At 45.3% G+C, this 18,124-nt stretch overlaps 1 protein-coding gene and 1 non-coding gene across 2 annotated transcripts in view; both read right to left on the bottom strand.

Moving 5' to 3' along the window:
- Positions 1–4,715: 4,715 nt before the first annotated feature.
- Positions 4,716–4,787, bottom strand: TRNAQ-UUG (transfer RNA glutamine (anticodon UUG)). Its single transcript has one exon. It is a non-coding gene; the product is annotated as a tRNA-Gln (tRNA).
- An 11,252-nt stretch (positions 4,788–16,039) lies between these two features.
- B4GALNT2 (beta-1,4-N-acetyl-galactosaminyltransferase 2) overlaps positions 16,040–18,124 on the bottom strand; it is a 38,806-nt gene continuing 36,721 nt past the window's right edge. The window contains exons 10-11 of the mRNA XM_060081631.1: positions 16,825–17,044; positions 16,040–16,245 (exon numbers count right to left, since the gene is read on the bottom strand). Of these exons, the coding sequence (XP_059937614.1) occupies positions 16,040–16,245; positions 16,825–17,044 (426 nt within the window). The remainder of the gene's footprint in view (positions 16,246–16,824; positions 17,045–18,124) is intronic.

The raw sequence follows: 18,124 nt of genomic DNA on the forward strand, positions 1-18,124 counted from the left end.
ATTCAAAAAGACACATGCACCCCAATGTTCACTGCAGCACTATTTACAATAGCCAGGTCATGGAAGCAACCTAAATGCCCATCGACAGATGAATGGATAAAGAAGATGTGGTACATATATACAATGGAATATTACTCAGCCATAAAAAAGGAACGAAATTGGGTCATTTGTAGAGACGTGGATGGATCTAGAGACTGTCATACAGAGTGAAGTAAGTCAGAAAGAGAAAATATCGTATATTACCGCATATATGTGGAACCTAGAAAAATGGTACAGATGAACCGGTTTGCAGGGCAGAAATTGGGACACAGATGTAGAGAACAAACGTATGGACACCAAGGGGGGAAAGTGGCAGGGGGGTGGGGATGGTGGTGTGATGAATTGGGAGATTGGGATTGACATGTATACACTGATGTGTATAAAATTGATGACTAATAAGGACCTGCTGTATAAAAAAATAAATAAAATAAAATTCAAAAATTAAAAAAAAAAATCAAAGTTCAGGGCAGAAGGCAGGGCAACTTTTGTGGAGCTCATCCTCTATCTCAGTGCAGAAATCTTTCTACACCCCATGTGACAAAGACCTTTGACCTCCCTGACTCCAGACTTCCAGGCACCAGAAGCTCAAAATTTCTCAAGACTGTTCCATTGATGGACAGCTCAGACTGTTAGAAAGTTCTTCCCATTTGCCCCTCTAACTTCCAGAGACTCACGAGTCTCTGCCTCTGTTGCAACCAAGACTAGGAACAACTAGGCAAATAAATTGACCGCTAACAAGTGCTCTATAAGGTTTATTTTCCTTCCCATATAAGCATTTGTTTTTTTCTCAAGAATCTGACTTTCCATAGTCTTTATTATTCTGGTTATCTTTCTAGCAGTTAACATTATTGAGCCTATCATGGATGGGACACAGAGAAAAGGACTTTTTGCTTACTATTTTATTAAGTCTTACAGCACTGCCACGCAAAAGGCACCATTATTGTCATTTTACAGATGAGGCACAGAATTTTTTTTCCAGCTTTATTGAGATGTAATTGATACATAACATTGTATAAGTTTTAGGTGTACAATATAATGATTTGATATACACGTATACATTGCCAAATGATTACCACAGTAAGTTTAGTTAACACATCCATCACCTCACATAGTTACAATTTCAGAACTTTTATATTGCTTACCCAAATGCACCCACCCAGTTAGTGGCAGGATGAAATTTATCAGTGTCTTTGTGTGATCCCTAGAATTGAACCTGATCCTCTGAATGTGGTTCGGCTGGCTCAGAATGGAGAGAGGATCTTTATCCTGACTCTCCCTCTCTGTGGACAACTTTTGATCTCAGATTTCTCATCTGTGACCATGGCAGAAACATGTCTCTAGGCAGGTACTTTTTGACTTTTGTTTGTTTGTTTGTTTGTTTGTTTTGTGGTACGCGGGCCTCTCACTGTTGTGGCCTTTCCCGTTGCACAGCACAGGCTCCGGACGCGCAGGCTCAGCAGCCAAGGCTCACGGGCCCAGCCGCTCCACGGCATGTGGGATCCTCCCGGACCGGGGCATGAACCCGTGTCCCCTGCATCGGCAGGCAGACTCTCAACCACTGCGCCACGAGGAAAGCCCTGTTTTGTTTTTTTAACTTATTGAAGTATATTTGATTTACAATATTGTGTTAATTTCTGCTGTATAGCAAAGCGATTCAGTTACACATATATATACATTCTTTTTCATATTCTTTTCCATTATGGTTTATCACAGGATATTAAATATAGTTCCCTGGGCTATACAGTAGGACCTTGTTGTTTATCACTTTTTGACTTTTTAAATTGACATTCAGAATAGTGCATACAACATAATGCACACTTTAACAAAATTTTGTAAAGTGAACCATCAATGTAACCTCCACCCAAGGACAAGAAATACAATAGTACCAGTACCCCTGGAAGACTGTTGCTGGCCCCCTTCTAATCATGGCCCTCTCTCTTCCCCAAAGTATTCCATATCCTCACTTATATGTGAATTACTCCTTTGCTTTGCTGGATAATTTTACCATCTAAGTTTGCAGCTCTAGACAATATACAGTCGTTAGTTTTGCCTGTTTAGAAACTTTATTTTTTATTTTTAAAAATTTATTTATTTATTTTGTTTTTGGTTGCGTTGGGTCTTCATTGCTAAGTGCGGGCTTTGTCTAGTTGCAGCGAGAAGGGGGCTACTCTTTGTTGTGGTGCGTGGGCTTCTCATTGTGGTGGCTTCTCTTGTTGCGGAGAACGGGCTCTAGGTGCGCGGGTTTCAGCAGTTGTGGCTCACGGGCTCTAGAGCGCAGGCTCAGTAGTTGTGGCTCTCTGCGGCATGAGTGATGTGGGACCTTCCCGGACCAGGGCTCAAAGCTGTGACCCCTGCATTGGCAGGCAGATTCTTAACCACTGCGCCACCAGGGAAGTCCCAAGCAACTTTATACAAATGGAATAATTTATCATTTATCCTTTTGTATCTACCTTCTTCTGTTCAATACTTAAAAAAAAAAATTCACCCATTTCGTTACATGTAGTTGTCCATTTGTTTTGTTGCTGTGTAATATTCCATTGTGTGGCCTTACTGCAAATTATTTATCCATTCTACTGTAGGTGGACATTTGAGTTCCAATTTTTGGCTATTATGTTGCCCAAAACTCTTACACATGTCTCTAAGTGCACAAAAGCACACATTTCTGTGGGTATATGTACAAGAGTGAAATTGCTAGATCATAGGGTATGATATCTTCAACTTTAGTAGATATCAAACTGCTTTCCACCAATTTACGCTCCTTTGAGAATTCACATTATTCCATATTCTCGATAACATTCAGCATTGTCATTCTGGTGAGTGGTACCTCAATGGCATCTCATTTAGCTTTTAATTTGCATTTTCCTGATGACTGATGTGTTGCATCTTTTCATGTGTACTGGTTATTTTGGATTTCCTTTTTTTTTATGAAGTGCCAGTCCCAGTCTTTTGTTATTTTCCATTAGGTTGTTTGTCTTTTTTCTTACTGAATTTTAGGAGCTTTTAACATACTCTGGATACAAGTTGTCAGTTATGCATTACAAATATCTTTTCCTGTTCTATGGCTTACTTTTCACTTCCTTATTGGGGTCTTCTGATAAGAAAAACATAGAATATCATATTAATATGGTGACATATATCAAACTTTTAGAACCTTTTGTGTCCTGCTTAAGAAGACTTTCCCTACCCTGAGGTCATGAAGATATTCTATGTTGTCTTCCAAAGCTTTATTGCTCTTTTTTTCACATAAAGGTCTATAATTCACATTCAATGTATTGCTGTGTTAGTGTAAACTGGGAGGAATTTGATCTCATATTTTTCCATATGGACACTCAACTGTCCCAGAATAATTTATTGAAAAAAAGGTCCTTTTCCCCACTGTTCTGTTGTGCTATATTTGTCATAAATCACTGGTCCAAGTATGTGTGCAGCTCTATCTGGGCTCTCTATTCTGTTCCATTGGTATGTTTGTCTTTCTTTTCACCAGTACCACACTGTCTTAACTCCTATAGTTAATAGTTGATAATAAGTTTTAATATGTTAGTGCAAGTCCTCCCACGTCTCATGTTTAGGTATTTTGGAAGCTGGGATCGCTCACACACACAAATTCATTCAAATGTTTAAGGAGTGTGTGGGGTGGGGTGGGGAGGAAGGGTGCTCAGGAGAGAGATGGGGAGAGCACAGCGAGGATTCTGTTTCCATGGCATCCTCCTAAGGCGCGGGGCCAGTCACCCTGTAGGGGGATCACAAATGCGTGAGCGGGCTCCCTCGTCACTTGTCCCCGAGAGACAGACAGCTCTCAAAACCCAGACACCAATCCAAAGAAGACAATACTCCGTGTACGTCTCTTTCCCGCTACCCCCAGAGGTAGAGCCTTTCCTGCAAATCACGTGCGCTTGGTCAGCACCCAAATCAGCGACCCTGGACAAATTCGCCAAAAGAGATTCGCTCAGCCCTGCGGGTGAACCCCATAGAGATTCCTATCGTCTGCTCGGGAGAAATAGCCCATCGATACGGCGAGAAACCGCCGCTAGAGATACCCTGGGCGGCTGAAACGGATTGAAGAGTGGATTCCTTGACTAAGGGATTTTTTTTTCCGACTGAAAGACAACCTCGCAGTCTACTGCCCGAGTAGCGGACAACCCAGACAGACACACCTCAGTATCTGGCCGACTTCCGGGCGGACGGACCCCCCAAACACACGCCCTCCTCCGCAGTCGGTTATTCCCTCCCGCTCCCCTCGGCTCCGTTGGGCCATTTCGTTCGCGGTTTCCAGAGCAGAAGTGTTTGGCCCTTCTGCATGTTAGCCAATGGGGAGAAGCATTCCCCGCAGCTTGCGGGGCAGGGGTGGGGGTGGCGGTGGCGTTTCCTAGACCAGAAGGCTGCCACTGTTCCCCGCCCGAAGCGGAATCCTCGGGATCCCTCGGGCACCTTCGGGCGTCCCCGGCAAAGCTAAAGTCACGCTCCAGCTCCCACAGACACTTACTTTTCCGCCCCGAGTCTCGCGCATGCGCACCGCGACCTTCAGGCAGGCTGTGAAATGAAAGCATCTTGAGAAAGAGGGAGGGACCCTAAATCTCGGTCAGGTAGGTCACGGGGTGGGACGCCGGCACAGCCTGAGATGGCCACTGCCGCCAGGGGCCTCCAAAACAGGAATTGTAGAACCAAAAGGTTTCGAGAGGTCCCACCGAGATTTGAACTCGGATCGCTGGATTCAAAGTCCAGAGTGCTAACCATTACACCATGGGACCTGCTCGGTGTTCTGGGCGGCCGAGAGCCTCCTGAAGCCACATAGCTGGCGCGCCGGGCTGCCTTTCGAAAACGGCAGTGGATGCCGGGTTTACCGGCTCTGGGTCCTGGGCTCTGTCCCCAAGCCGAACTGGCAGGCAGGAACGGAGCAATGAGGGCTTCAGCGTCCCCGGCGTCCTATACGATCCCGGCCCCAGGGTGTCATTTCTTGCTGCCTCTCTCCCTGCTCTCCTCCAGGGGTCCTCACCGGGTTTGGGGAAGCCCGGGGGGGCGGCAGGCTGGCGGGGTCGGCCTTAGCGGGGCTAGGCACGCGATGTTGGGCCGGAGAAGGCCGGCTCCGACCCATAGACCCCGAGCAGGAGGCTCGGCGCTCGCATCCTGGGCTTCGTATTGTTTGTTTATTTATTTACACAGCGACTACCCCTGGTAGGTTATTTTGGCTGAGCGGGGAGGGAAGCTGACTGGCACGTCGAGGGACAGCCGTTCAAGGCCCAGGTGCCCCAAGCGCGAATCGCCGCTAGGAAGTGCGCCCCACCTGATTCCTTGGCGTTCCACGTAGCTAGAGCCACCGAGAAATCTGCACAGAAAGTTCCGCTTCCATTTCCCTCTCCTATTTTAAACGCTACTTGGGGCATGGTTCCTTTTAACGTGTAGATTAGAATCAGATCAGTGAAAGAGACAATCCCTTTTGGACTTTCTCATAAGTTTTAGTGAAGGTGTAAAAGGATAATGTTTCTTCAGGTCAATCTGGCGACAGATAAAATTTTATATGCCGTTTGCTCAGCAATTGCACTTTTGGAAATTTATCCTAAGGGACTACTAGGACGAGTGCCAATTGGTCAAGGATGTTCTCAGCCGTGTGGTTTTTAATAGTAAAGAATAAAAATAAATGTCCATTGAGTGAAACTTGATTAAATAAATACTGACAATATCTATACAATAAATACCGTGCAGGAATTTAGGGGGGAATTTATTGTATTGGCATGAAAAGATATACTGTCCTAAAGAAACCAAAACCAAAACAAAAATCGACTTGCCAATTAGTGTGTATAACAAAATCCAACTTACACACAAACAGAAAAGCTGAATGAATACACATGTAATGAATATCTGCCATTTATTCGTCCTCGGCCATCTGACTGGCTCCGTCTCTTGAGACTCAACATTGCAGGGGACTGGGTGAAAGCAGAGCTGTGCCCCAAGGCAGACACGCTCACTCTCCAGGCTTCTGGCAGCCAGAGTGAAAATGTGTGTCCTTAACTTGGCCAGTTGGATTTAGAATCCAGAAGCAGGAACGTTTTAGAACTTAGGTGGCTGCCGGTGGTGGCTGTGCCATCCAGAGTCTCAGGGGCAGTGATGGCAGCCGTGCCATGTCGTCTGGCAGCAGAAGTGTCATCCTAACTAGACTGTCCAGGACCCTGACCTTGGCTGGGTTCCTGGTTGCCTGGTTCCCCTTCATTCTTGCCCATCTTTCTGAGTTTCCTTTCCCTCTGGTGCTGTGAACTATATAACGTCCTCCTAATAAGTTCCTTTTCTATGTAAGGTACCCCGTGTCCCTTTCGGTTGCATATAGTCAAGAACCTGCTTAGCCCAAATCCGAAAAGATCTGTTGATGACATTTATCTCCTGGGAGTACACTTATGAAGTCCTGTTTTTTTGTATTGCTTGAAAAAATCGTTTATAATTATTGTATATTGTCAGAAGAAACATTAATGATTCTCCATTTTGAAGTATGAACCAAATTCCCCTTCAGCTCCTATGAGATAAGGGTGTCCCTCTCTTAAGGCTGGAGTGACTTAATATCAAATTGACTTAACATCAAATGACTTTAGCAGCTCTGGACCTCGGCTTTCCCATCTATTTCCTTCTTACAAGGGTTCTGTACTGGCTAGAGGGTATCAAATTAAGTTTTCAAAAGCTACTGTAGAAAGCTACTAAAGGGTGATGATTATATCCTTTGAAAGTGTATGACAGTTTCTCTGTCCGGTGTGCGGGACAAGGAATGACTGCCCTCCTATTCCCACTCTCCCTACTCCACTCCCAGGTTCTTCTTTGCAGTTCCCTCCACTTTCTTTCTCAGCTTGAAAAAAATCTTACCAGCCCAAATGAAATCCTCCACTTGTTCATTCCTCAAGGAACGTAAAAGGACCACCTCCCTTACTGCTTTTGTCATGACTCATTGGAATTATAAGAAATTGTGTTCTGCGGCTCAGTCTCTCCCATCTTCCCTCTCTCTTCCCCTTGGTTGGGCTGTGAATTCTTTGGGACTTGCTTATCTTTATGTGTGGCTAGTGCCTTAACAGACATGTTCCCTGAACCCCCTTAGAGGGCACAGGAGAACTTAGGAGGAAGAAACAACATTCTAATTTTGTGTTCAGAGACCCTTTAGAGCATCATATTCTATATATACATATTTAATGATAACAGAGAAAACGGAGACAATATGTAATCTCCCTGCCCCGGTGTGACTAGTTTCTTTTAATATAAATCCACTGCACATGACATCCCAAAGATGGCATCCCATGATGTCTTTGAGAACAGACTCTCAAGCTTCCACAAGGTGGCTCCTGAAGCTGGGGGAGTCCAGGGCTCTGCTGGAGGTGGGGTTAGTGTGGCTTCAGCTGTGGCATCCTAGCTGAGGGCTGAACTGGGACAGAGTGTACCCCAGAAAGTACAATGAGGCCAAGGGTTAAGAAAAGAGGGCTGAAATCCAGGATTAGGGGCTTTAAAGATATTCTCCCAAGTTTCTTATGAGCCTGTAAATATATAGACAATGGAGTAGGGACAATAATGCTTTGAGGAGTCAACATGGAAAGTATTCATATTCACTCTCAAGGCTGTGTTCAGACAGTTTCCTGTATCCGTGCTAGGCTGCTCACAGCTGGGATAGAATGGGCCTTGTTCTGTGTCCTCGCCACTCAGGCTAAGTGAGATCTGGGCTTCCCTGGTGGCGCAGTGGATGAGAGTCCGCCTGCCGATGCAGGGGACACGGGTTCGTGCCCCGGTCTGGGAAGATCCCACATAGCCACAGAGCGGCTGGGCCCGTGAGCCATGGCCGCTGAGCCTGTGCATCCGGAGCCTGTGCTCCGCAACGGGAGAGGCCACAGCAGTGAGAGGCCCACGTACCGCAAAAAAAAAATAAAATAAGTGAGATCTGCCACAAGTCCCTACTTCGCCTTGGGAGCACTGGTTTTGCCAGGCAAGCCACCACTTTGTGCAGGGTGACAGCTTGCCCCTACCCAGTCGCTCCAGTCCAGGCCCCCGCTCTGGGCCTGGCATTCCCCAGGGTCTGATGGGGAAATCTGACTGCTTAGTTTTTTTTTTTTTTAAATTGAAGTATAGTTGATTTACAATGTTGTGTTAGTTTCAGGTGTACAGCAAAGTGATCAGTTATATATAATATATACATATATATATTCTTTTTCAGATTCTTTTCCCTTATAGGTTATTACAAGATATTGAATATAGTTCCCTGTGCTATACAGTAGGTCCTTGTTTATCTATTTTATACATAGTAGTGTATATCTGTTAATCCCAAACTCCTAATGTATCCCTCCCAGGCCACTTACTTTTTTTGAACAACAAAAAAAAGCAGCATTCATCTTTTATCCTTTTCTTGAGTGTTTTCATTTTCTGTTTTTAAAATAACTATCTTGGGGGGCTTCCCTGGTGGCGCAGTGGTTGAGGGTCCGCCTGCCGGTGCAGGCGACGCGGGTTCGTGCCCCGGTCCGGGGGGATCCTGCGTGCCGCGGAGCGGCTGGGCCCGTGAGCCGTGGCCGCTGGGCCTGTGCATCTGGAGCCCGTGCTCCGCGATGGGAGAGGCCACAACAGTGAGAGGCCCGTGTACCGGAAAAAAAATAAATAAATTAAATTAAATAGCTATCTTGGGACTTCCCTCGTGGCACAGTGGTTAAGAATCTGCCTGCCAATGCAGGGGACACAGGTGCGATCCCTGGTCCAGGAAAAGCACACGTGCCGCAGAGCAACCAAGGCCAGTGTGCCACAACTACAGAGCCTGTGCTTTAGAGCCCATGAGCCACAACTACTGAGCCCGCGAGCCACAACTACTGGAGCCCGTGCTTCACAACAAGAGAAGCCACTGCAATGAAGATGGAAGGCAGCCAAAAATAAATAAATAAATTTTAAAAAGAATAAAACAATTATCTTTTCAGATTACAAAGGTAAAACATTTATGGAAAATGTAGAAAATACAGTAAAGTAGAAGGAAGATTTTTAAATAACTGCAATACCAACAAGCACTTTTACATTTGATATTTCATTTCCTTTTTTTAAATGCATTTTTAGTCTCACTGTATATATAATTTTATGTTCTGCTTTTGCACTTAACATAATTAAAATGTTAAAAATATTTAAATGGATAATACATGAGCATAATACAAAATTCAAAAGGTATAAAAGGAAAACACAGATAAATAAAACTTCCTGACTAAAATTTTTTTCTGATCTCAGAGGCAACTTCTGATATGGTCCTTCTAGAGATATTTCATTCTTACACAGATATACATGCATATGCATAATTCTTTTCTAGAAAAAGATATCAAAACATTGTTCTGCACCTGGTTTTATTTATTTAGCACCATATCTTGAGCATTGTTCCATAACAGTACATATGAAATATACCTCACTTTTTAAAAGGCATTTTATTTTGAGATATTATTTACATTAAGGAAAATGCACAAATCTTAACGGAATCAATTATTTTTTACAAATGTGTACACTTGTGTGATCATCACCTAGATCAAGATATAGGGCATTTCCATCACTCCAGAAAGTTCCCTGGTGCCTTCTTCCAGTTTTTACTGAAATCACTACTCTGGTTTCTATCACCAGAAATTAGTTTTGCCTGTTATTACAGTATATGTATACTGTTTTGCAGTATCTATTGCGTGTGGCTTCTTTTGCTAAACATGTTTTCGAGATTCATCCATGTCACTATATATCAGCAGTATGTTTTTCATTGCTGAGAAGTACTCCACTGTATGAATATACCACAATTTGTTGGTCCATTCTTCAGTTGATGGACATTTGGGTTGTTTCCAGTTTGGGCCTAATATAAGTAAAATTCCTTTACAAACCTTTTTTGGTCTTGGGTATAAGACTAGGAATGGAATTGCTGGGTCGTAGGGTAAGTGTACATTTACATTTATTAGGAACTGCCAAACAGCTTTCCAAAGTGCTTGTGCTATTTTACACTCCCACCAGCAGTGTATGAGAGAGTTCCAGTTGCTTCACACCTTAGCTAACAAGTGGTATTATTAGTCGTTTAAATTTAGCCATTCTAGGAAGTGTATAATAATGTTTCCTTTTGCTTTTAATTTGCACTTCCCTAATGGTTAATGATGTTGAACGTATTTTTTTACATGCTCACTAGCTATTTGAATATCTTCTTTTCTAAGAGCTTCAAGTATTTTGCCCATTTAGAAAAAAACAACTGTCTTTATCTTATTGATTTATAAGAATTATATATTTATACATACTTATATATATATATATGGACCCATTATGGATATATATATGATAATTATATATATGGATCCTTTATCAAATATTTGTACTGCAGATATTTTCTTCCAGTCTGTGGCTTGTCTTTTCACTTTCTTTTTTTTTTAATTTTGCTAATTTAAAAAAGTATATTTATTTATTTGGTTGTACTGGGTCTTAGTTGTGGTAGGCGGGCTCCTTCGTTGCGGCATACATGCGGGATCTAGTTCCCCGACCAGGGATCAAACCCGGGACCCCTACATTGGGAGTGCAGAGTCTTAACCACTGTGCCACCAGGGAAGTTTCTTCACTCTCTTTTTTTTTTTTTTTTTGCAGTACGTGGGCCTCTCACTGCTGCGGCCTCTCCCTTTGCAGAGCACAGGCTTCGGACGTGCAGGCCCAGGGGCCCAGCCACTCCGCGGCACGTGGGATCCTCCCGGACTGGGGCGTGAACCCGTGTCCTCTACATCGGCAGGCGGACTCTCAATCACTGCACTACTAGGGAAGCCCTCTTCACTCTCTTAATAGTGTCTTTTGATTAGCAGGTTTTAATTTCAATCAAGTCAAATTTATCTTTTTTCTTTCCTTTTATGATTAATGCCTCTGTGTTCTTGCATGCAGAGATCTGGGATATTTCCAAGCACACAGGATAGAAGAGGGGCTTGTGCAGTTAATACAGATTACTCAGTTATACAATGAAAACTTTGATAATCTCTTGGTAAAATTTCAAGAGGGATGTAGGTTTGTTTTTTTTTTCTGTTTTACTTATTTATTTAATTTTTAAATTTTATTTATTTATTTTTTATACAGCAGGTTCTTATGAGGGATGTAGGTGTTATATGGGAGAGTTGTCTGAAACTGGAGCAGGGAGGCTGAAGGGCAGAAAGGTAGCTGGAGCATCCAGGCAAAGGATTAAGGAAAAGAGCCGTATATAGACATGAATACTGTGAGGGTCATTAGATGTAGGTTTGAGCAGAAGAAATGGGGTAGAGAGCAGAGACTTGCTGGGAAGCTGGTGATCCTGAAGTTGTTACTGGTGTCTGAAACACAAACTATGGGCCTATCAAGACTGTAGAATATCAAGAATGGGAAATGGTAGGAAAACATCAGGATGTTGACATGTGTTAGTCTTCATGTTGGTCCTATGAGAGAGAGAAGTTTTAGGCTGAGGCAGCCTGTTTTAAAGCAGGTGTAATATGGTTTTGCTAAGAGTGTCTTGCAATCCAGGTTTACTGGATGTCCTATGACTTGGAGGCTTGCAGGACTAGAAAAGCTAAAACCTCCAACCCAAGAGAACGCACTGGCAGAAGCAGCACACTTCGCAGGAGACCAGTTTGAGTCAAAGCCCAGCCGACTACACTGCGATGCTTTAAACATTTCCGACCCATTAAGAGGAAAAACCCGGGGGCAAAGAGCAAATTGTAGATGGTCTTTCTGTACCTTAGATGACCGTTTTTTTTTTTTTTTTTTTTTTTTTTTTTTGCGGTATGCGGGCCTCTCACTGTTGTGGCCTCCCCCGTTGCGGAGCACAGGCTCCGGACGCGCAGGCTCAGCGGCCATGGCTCACGGGCCCAGCCGCTCCGCGGCATATGGGATCCTCCCAGACCGGGGCACGAACCCGTGTCCCCTGCATCGGCAGGCGCACTCTCAACCACTTGCGCCACCAGGGAGGCCCCTAGATGACCGTTTTGAAGAGCATCAAGGCAGAGGCCAGGTGCAGAGACCTGTGGGCTTGGAATCCCTAATACATATTCCTGTCGGTCATAGGACACCTGTGCTCTGCCCTACCTCTGGGCTTCAACCTATATATGACAGTTTAAGACAGTTTGGGTCAAGTTTCTGGTACTTGCAGACAAATGCATTCTCATAGGTACACTTGGTAGTGGCTTGTATATGTTGTTAGTCTATCAACAATCAAACAACAGTTGGGGAGGTACCTTCCTGAGTCAGGGAGAGACTATCCAGAATGAGGCGGACCCCAGTCCCGTTTCCACTTCAGCCACAGGAAATGGACACGCCCATGCACGCAAAAAAAAAGGCCACTAGCCCAGTAGCCAATAGGATCCCTCCTTTCTGAAAGTCTTAGGAATTTTCCTTTCCTGAGCAGGAGGGTGGGACTAAGTAGAGGGGAAACAGAGAGAGTGGACTTGAGCTCCCCCTGGAGGCCCATACGATTATCTGCACCAAGTTGTCCAGGAATTAGGAGTTTAGCCGCAAGTATCAGAGGCCCTTCACTGTCCTGGAAGGATACCTTTGTCATTGGTTTGGTCCAGGCTGCTCAGTTGTGTCTGAAATTGAAGGTTGGAGGGAGGCCTGTGCGGCAGTTATTTTCTGTGATCTGATTTTTGCTTCCAAACCACCCAAAGAGAAAACCTTTTATTTATGCCTTTCTGTTTTGAAGACACACAGACACACAGAATGGTTGTATTATTTAGGACACTTTGCTTATAAGTCACAGGAGCCGACTGAAATTCGATTAAGCAAAAAAGGAGAATTATAAGGGTATAGTGTTTCACAAAACCCCAGGGAAGGAGTACAGCCAGACCCCAGGAAAGATCCAGAAGGCCACCAGGAGTCTCTCATTTCAGCTCCTTTTTGTGCTTATGTCGAATTATTTTTTTATTTTTTTAATAAATTTATTTATTTATTTATTTTTGCCGTGTTGGGTCTTCGTTTCTGTGCGAGGGCTTCCTCTAGTTGCGGCGAGCAGGGACCACTCCTCATCGTGGTGCGCGGGCCTCTCACTGTCGCGGCCTCTCTTGTTGAGGAGCACAGGCTCCAGACGCGCAGACTCAGTAGTTGTGGCTCACGGGCCTAGTTGCTCCGAGGCGTGTGGGGATCTTCCCAGACCAGGGCTCGAACCTGTGTCTCCTGCATTGGCAGGCAGATTCTCAACCACTGCGCCACCAGGGAAGTCCATATGTCGGATTCTTTTCTCACTGCAGACTAGCTTTCTCTGCTCCCCGGTCTGCACCGTAAGGGGCTGCCCCGCTGCTCCGGAGTGTGACGCCTGCCATCCAGCCACCCACAGAGCCCCACTGGATGTTCTCAGGCCCAATTCAAATTCCAAGAGAGACAATCTGCTTGGCTCTTGGTACAGCTTCTCTTAATCCAATATATTTGGACTAGGGAATGGAGGCACACACTCTCTGGGTAGTTGATCTATTCCTGGAGAAGAATTCTTGGAGAACTGGCTCACAGTTTAGGCAAACACCCTCCATTTTAAGAACTCCTCCCTGCTGGAGTAGAAGTTTCCAGTTCTTGGGACAGGGAAGAGGATTTTCCTGGAACCTACCGATGGTAAACACAGCACATCACAACAGTCCCTGCTGGGGGATGTTTTAGGATGCTACAATTGCCATGAAAGCACACACCTGTATCTCCCTGTCTCAAGAATGCAAGAAATTCACCAGGAAGGCAGACATTTTTTTTTGGAACCAGGCCTGGGACAAATTAAATATTTGTCTAAATATTTAATTTACATTTTAGCTATGTTTATATATTTAAATATTTAAAAGCTATTTTAACAAATTGTTAAAATAAATGTTCTATCCTCTTACCTTGACAAATATATCTTTAAAAAGGCAAAATCCAAAATATTGTAAAGCTGTGATTTTTGTAGTTATTTTATTATCCCCCCTTTTTTTAAAAAAAAGGTTTCTTTTTTGGCCGTGCCCTGAGGCATGTGGTATCTTAGTGCCCCAACCAGGGATTGAACCTGGGCCCCCTTCACTGGGAGCATGGAGTCTTAACCCCTGGACCACCAGGGAAGTCCCTTTTGTAGTTACTTTAATTTTTAAAAATTTAAGCCATTAAATATTTTTATAAAAATAATTACAATTTTTGCATTCAATAACCACTTAATTCCCAGTGTAAAGAATTGGTATTGGGGCTTCCCTGGTGGCGCAGTGGTTGAGAGTCCGCCTGCCGATGCAGGGGACATGGGTTCGTGCCCCGGTCCGGGAGGATCCCACATGCTGCGGAGCGGCTGGGCCCGTGAGCCGTGGCCGCTGAGCCTGTGCGTCCGGAGCCTGTGCTCCGCAGCGGGAGAGGCCACAGCAGTGAGAGGACCGCGTACCACAAAAAAAAAAAAAAAAAAAAAAAAAAGAATTGGTATTGGAACTTCCCTGGTGGCACAGCAGTTAAGAATCCACCTGCCAATGCAAGGGACGTGGGTTCGTGCCCTGGTCCGGGAAGATCCCACGTGCCGCAGAGCAACTAAGCCCAAGCGCCACAACTACCGACCCTGAGCTCTCACCTCGCGCACCTAGAACCTGTGCTCCACAAGAGAAACCACTGCAATGAGAAGCGCGTGCACCGCAATGAAGAGCAGCCCCGCCCCCCCACCACAACTAGAGAAAGCCCACGCGCAGCAATTAAGACCCAATGCAGCCAAAAATAAATAAATAAATAAACAAGAATTGGTATCACACTTCAAGCATGATACATCTAGAACTACATGTATAAAAATCAGAGTAATAAAAAATTGCTTCTATTTTTATTTTTTTAAACTATCCAATTTAGGATGTTTATTTTTGGCACGAGGCATTGAGGACTCTTTTACATTAAAAATTAAGGTAGGGCTTCCCTGGTGGCGCAGTGGTTGAGAGTCTGCCTGCCGACGCGGGGCACACGGGTTCGTGTCCCGGTCCGGGAAGATCCCACATGCTGCGGAGTGGCTGGGCCCGTGAGCCATGGCCGCTGAGTCTGCGCGTCTGGAGCCTGTGCTCCGCAATGGGAGAGGCCACAACAGTGAGAGGCCCGCGTACCGCAAAAAAAAAAAAAAAAAAAAAAAAAAAAATTAAGGTAAGATCTTACTCCAATAAAGATCTATTAAAAAAACAAAACAAAATGTATCATAGTATGTTGTTCAGAGATCTTTGTTTACTATTTTTAAATGTTCTTAAGCCACACGTTCAATTGTTGTGAACAGCACACTAATTTTCTAGTACTTTTTTTTTTTTTTTTTTTTTTTTTTTCTTTTTGCGGTATGTGGGCCTCTCACTGTTGTGGCCTCTCCCGTTGCGGAGCACAGGCTCCGGATGCGCAGGCCCAGCGGCCATGGCTCACGGGCCCAGCCGCTCCGCGGCATATGGGATCCTCCCAGACCGGGGCACGAACCCGTATCCCCTGCATCGGCAGGCGGACTCTTAACCACTGCGCCACCAGGGAGGCCCTCTAGTACTTTTGGAACCATGAATTGAATGGCAAGAAAATAAACACTAGGTAGTGGGCAAGACTCTATTGCTATTTATGTTATCAGAGAGGAAGAATCTGACAAATTTAAAAATGTGTCTTTTTCTTTTACCTAAGCACTTTGCTGCTCAAATCTTAGCAGCATTCCAAAGCACTGTCCACAGACAGTGATGCTGGAGATGATCTGTGATATAATTTCCACCAAATAACCCTCAAGGACCCAGCAGCCATCTTTTTGACTGAGGATACCAACCCATCATATACTCTTTCGTGTGAGATGAAATGAGATAATGTGAGATACTATATGTACAAATGTTTCATAAATGGTAAGACATCATACAAACAGTAATGAATACAGTCTCCATTGCCCTGATCAGTGATTGGTCCATTTTTAATGACCCACAGCTTTTGACTGATATTTCCAGTACCTGAGCCAGACCCATCTGCCCTGTCCGTCTTATCTGGAGTTCAAATTTTGATAGCCCATCCACCAGTTCCTCTGTTTTAGATACCTGCCACCAGTCAGCATAGCGCTTTTCCGGTGCCCGGACAACCTTTATGTGGTACATTGGAGATGGTTCTTAAAGTAGTGGAGAGCCAACTTGAACTGGATCTGAGCTTCGGTGTCGGTCCGGTATACGTTGTAGCTCCTCTCCAGGGCTGCCAGCTCTGGGTCCGCCGCTGGAGAACGGGGCTGGTGACCTATAATCACATTTGAGCAGGACCCCACAAGCAGGCTCCCGAGCCCATCAATAAAGAACTCTGCCAAGAGAGGGAAAGTGCAAGAAGGACATGTGAGCTTCCGCCAGAGACCCAGGGCCATGCTGCAGGTCTGGGAGGAGAGTCAGGGGGAGGGGACATAATTTATACCCCTGGGGAGCTTCCCCCCCTGTGAAGCCACCTGCCCAGGCTACTGAGTTGGAAGGACAGACAGTGATATGGGTAGAGAGACACAGAGTGGCTTCCAACTGGATGGAACTGTGGACTCCAGGACTGAGGGGAATGAGAGGGAAGGTCACCAGCTGCGGTTACACAGGACAGGATGTCTGGCAAAGGAGCGGGTGGGAAAAGAGGGAGGGGCCAGAGCTGTAGGCAAAGGAAGGGGAAGGGTGTCTTGGAGAAGCAGAACAGCCTGGGGGAGGCAAGAAGGCAGAGAGAGTGGAGGGAGGCAAGAGAGACCACGAGGTCTCCATTTTAGGGAGAAAGGGTGAGCTCCCCATTTTGGGGAGAAAGGACAAGCTCCCCTGAGCAGTGGCACACGGCCCTCCCTCCTTGGGCAAAAACGGGCTTCTGAGAACAGTCCACAGCACAGCTCCCTTCCTCACTCTCCAGCCTCCCCACCTGAGTGAGCCACTCGCTGGAGGCGGGGGTCGAAGCCAACTCTTTGGAGCCGCTCTGTGTGGGCCAGGAAGAAGTTGACAACACCACTGGTCACCACGCAGCTGGGGAAGCCGTCCAGGGGCCGGAAAGACCCTGATCGCCGGTGGAGACAGTCCCCATTCTCACTGTGCTCCAGGAAGAGCTTAAACTGGAACACGTTTCCAAGCACACTGCCGCCTACCTAGCCGGTGGGCAGAGAAATCCACATTAGAGAATAGACTCAATATCCATGTAGCCGCTGTCAAGAAGCCTTACTGGACCGAACCTCGGTTATGACAAGAATCACACCCTTTATCTACCCTTCATACTACACTTACACCAAGTGCAAAGGGCAGACATCTCTGCTCCGATTACCCTCCAGCGAGCTCACTCCTTCCAGAAGGTGACTCACTCCCTTCCAGTACAAGGAGTGGTGTTTAGAGGCAAGCAAGAGGCAGCCTGCTCGTGCAGGGGTCCCTGTGTGGACTTCCTGCAGCCAGTAGTTATTCTCAAGCTGCCTTCCTTCCATTCTCTGCTCCCGGCTCACCTGTCTGGGCTGCCTGTCCCTGCACTCGTGGGAGATGCATGCATCTAGCTGTTGGAGCCCGAGCAAAACAGGACAAGCAATTATATCTATTCCTGAACCATCATCATCACCCAGGGTGGCACAGCAGTCTGATTGTCTGCCATCACCTGTTCCTTCCCTCCCCACTTAGTAAATGAACCCTCTTGAGTTTTAACTGGATTAAATTAAAGTCTAGCCAATTACCCCACTAAAGATGAGATTTTCCCACTTCCCTTGCAAGGTCTGACCATGTGTCTAAGTCCTGGCTGAAAGGAGGTGATCCAGAACAGATGTCTGCAACTTTTATAAAGATCTCAATCTTAAAAGAGAACTTCTTGTCCTACACTTCCCCTCTCCCCATTTCTTCCGACCGTGCAGCTGAGGTCCACCAAGATGGACAATGGGGAAGGAAGCTGGTCCAGGATGACCCTGGAAGGAGAGTCGAGTGCCAGCTTGCATTCTTACACGGGTGGGAACTGCGCTTTCTATGTCATTTACGCTATTGTGATTGGGTCTCTAGAGACATCTTAGTCAAGCCAGATGCTTTGGGGACTGTCCATCTGGAGTATGAAGTAACTGTGGTCACTGTGCTACTTCTTATACATTTTCTTTCTTTTTAACAGCTTTATTGAGATATCTTTGACATATTAAAATTGTATATATTTAAGCTTGATATTTTGATATATGTATACATTGTGAAAAGATCACCATACTCAA

The sequence above is a fragment of the Mesoplodon densirostris genome, chromosome 18 (assembly GCF_025265405.1).
Source record: "Mesoplodon densirostris isolate mMesDen1 chromosome 18, mMesDen1 primary haplotype, whole genome shotgun sequence".
In the NCBI taxonomy this organism is placed as follows: Eukaryota; Metazoa; Chordata; class Mammalia; order Artiodactyla; family Ziphiidae; genus Mesoplodon; species Mesoplodon densirostris.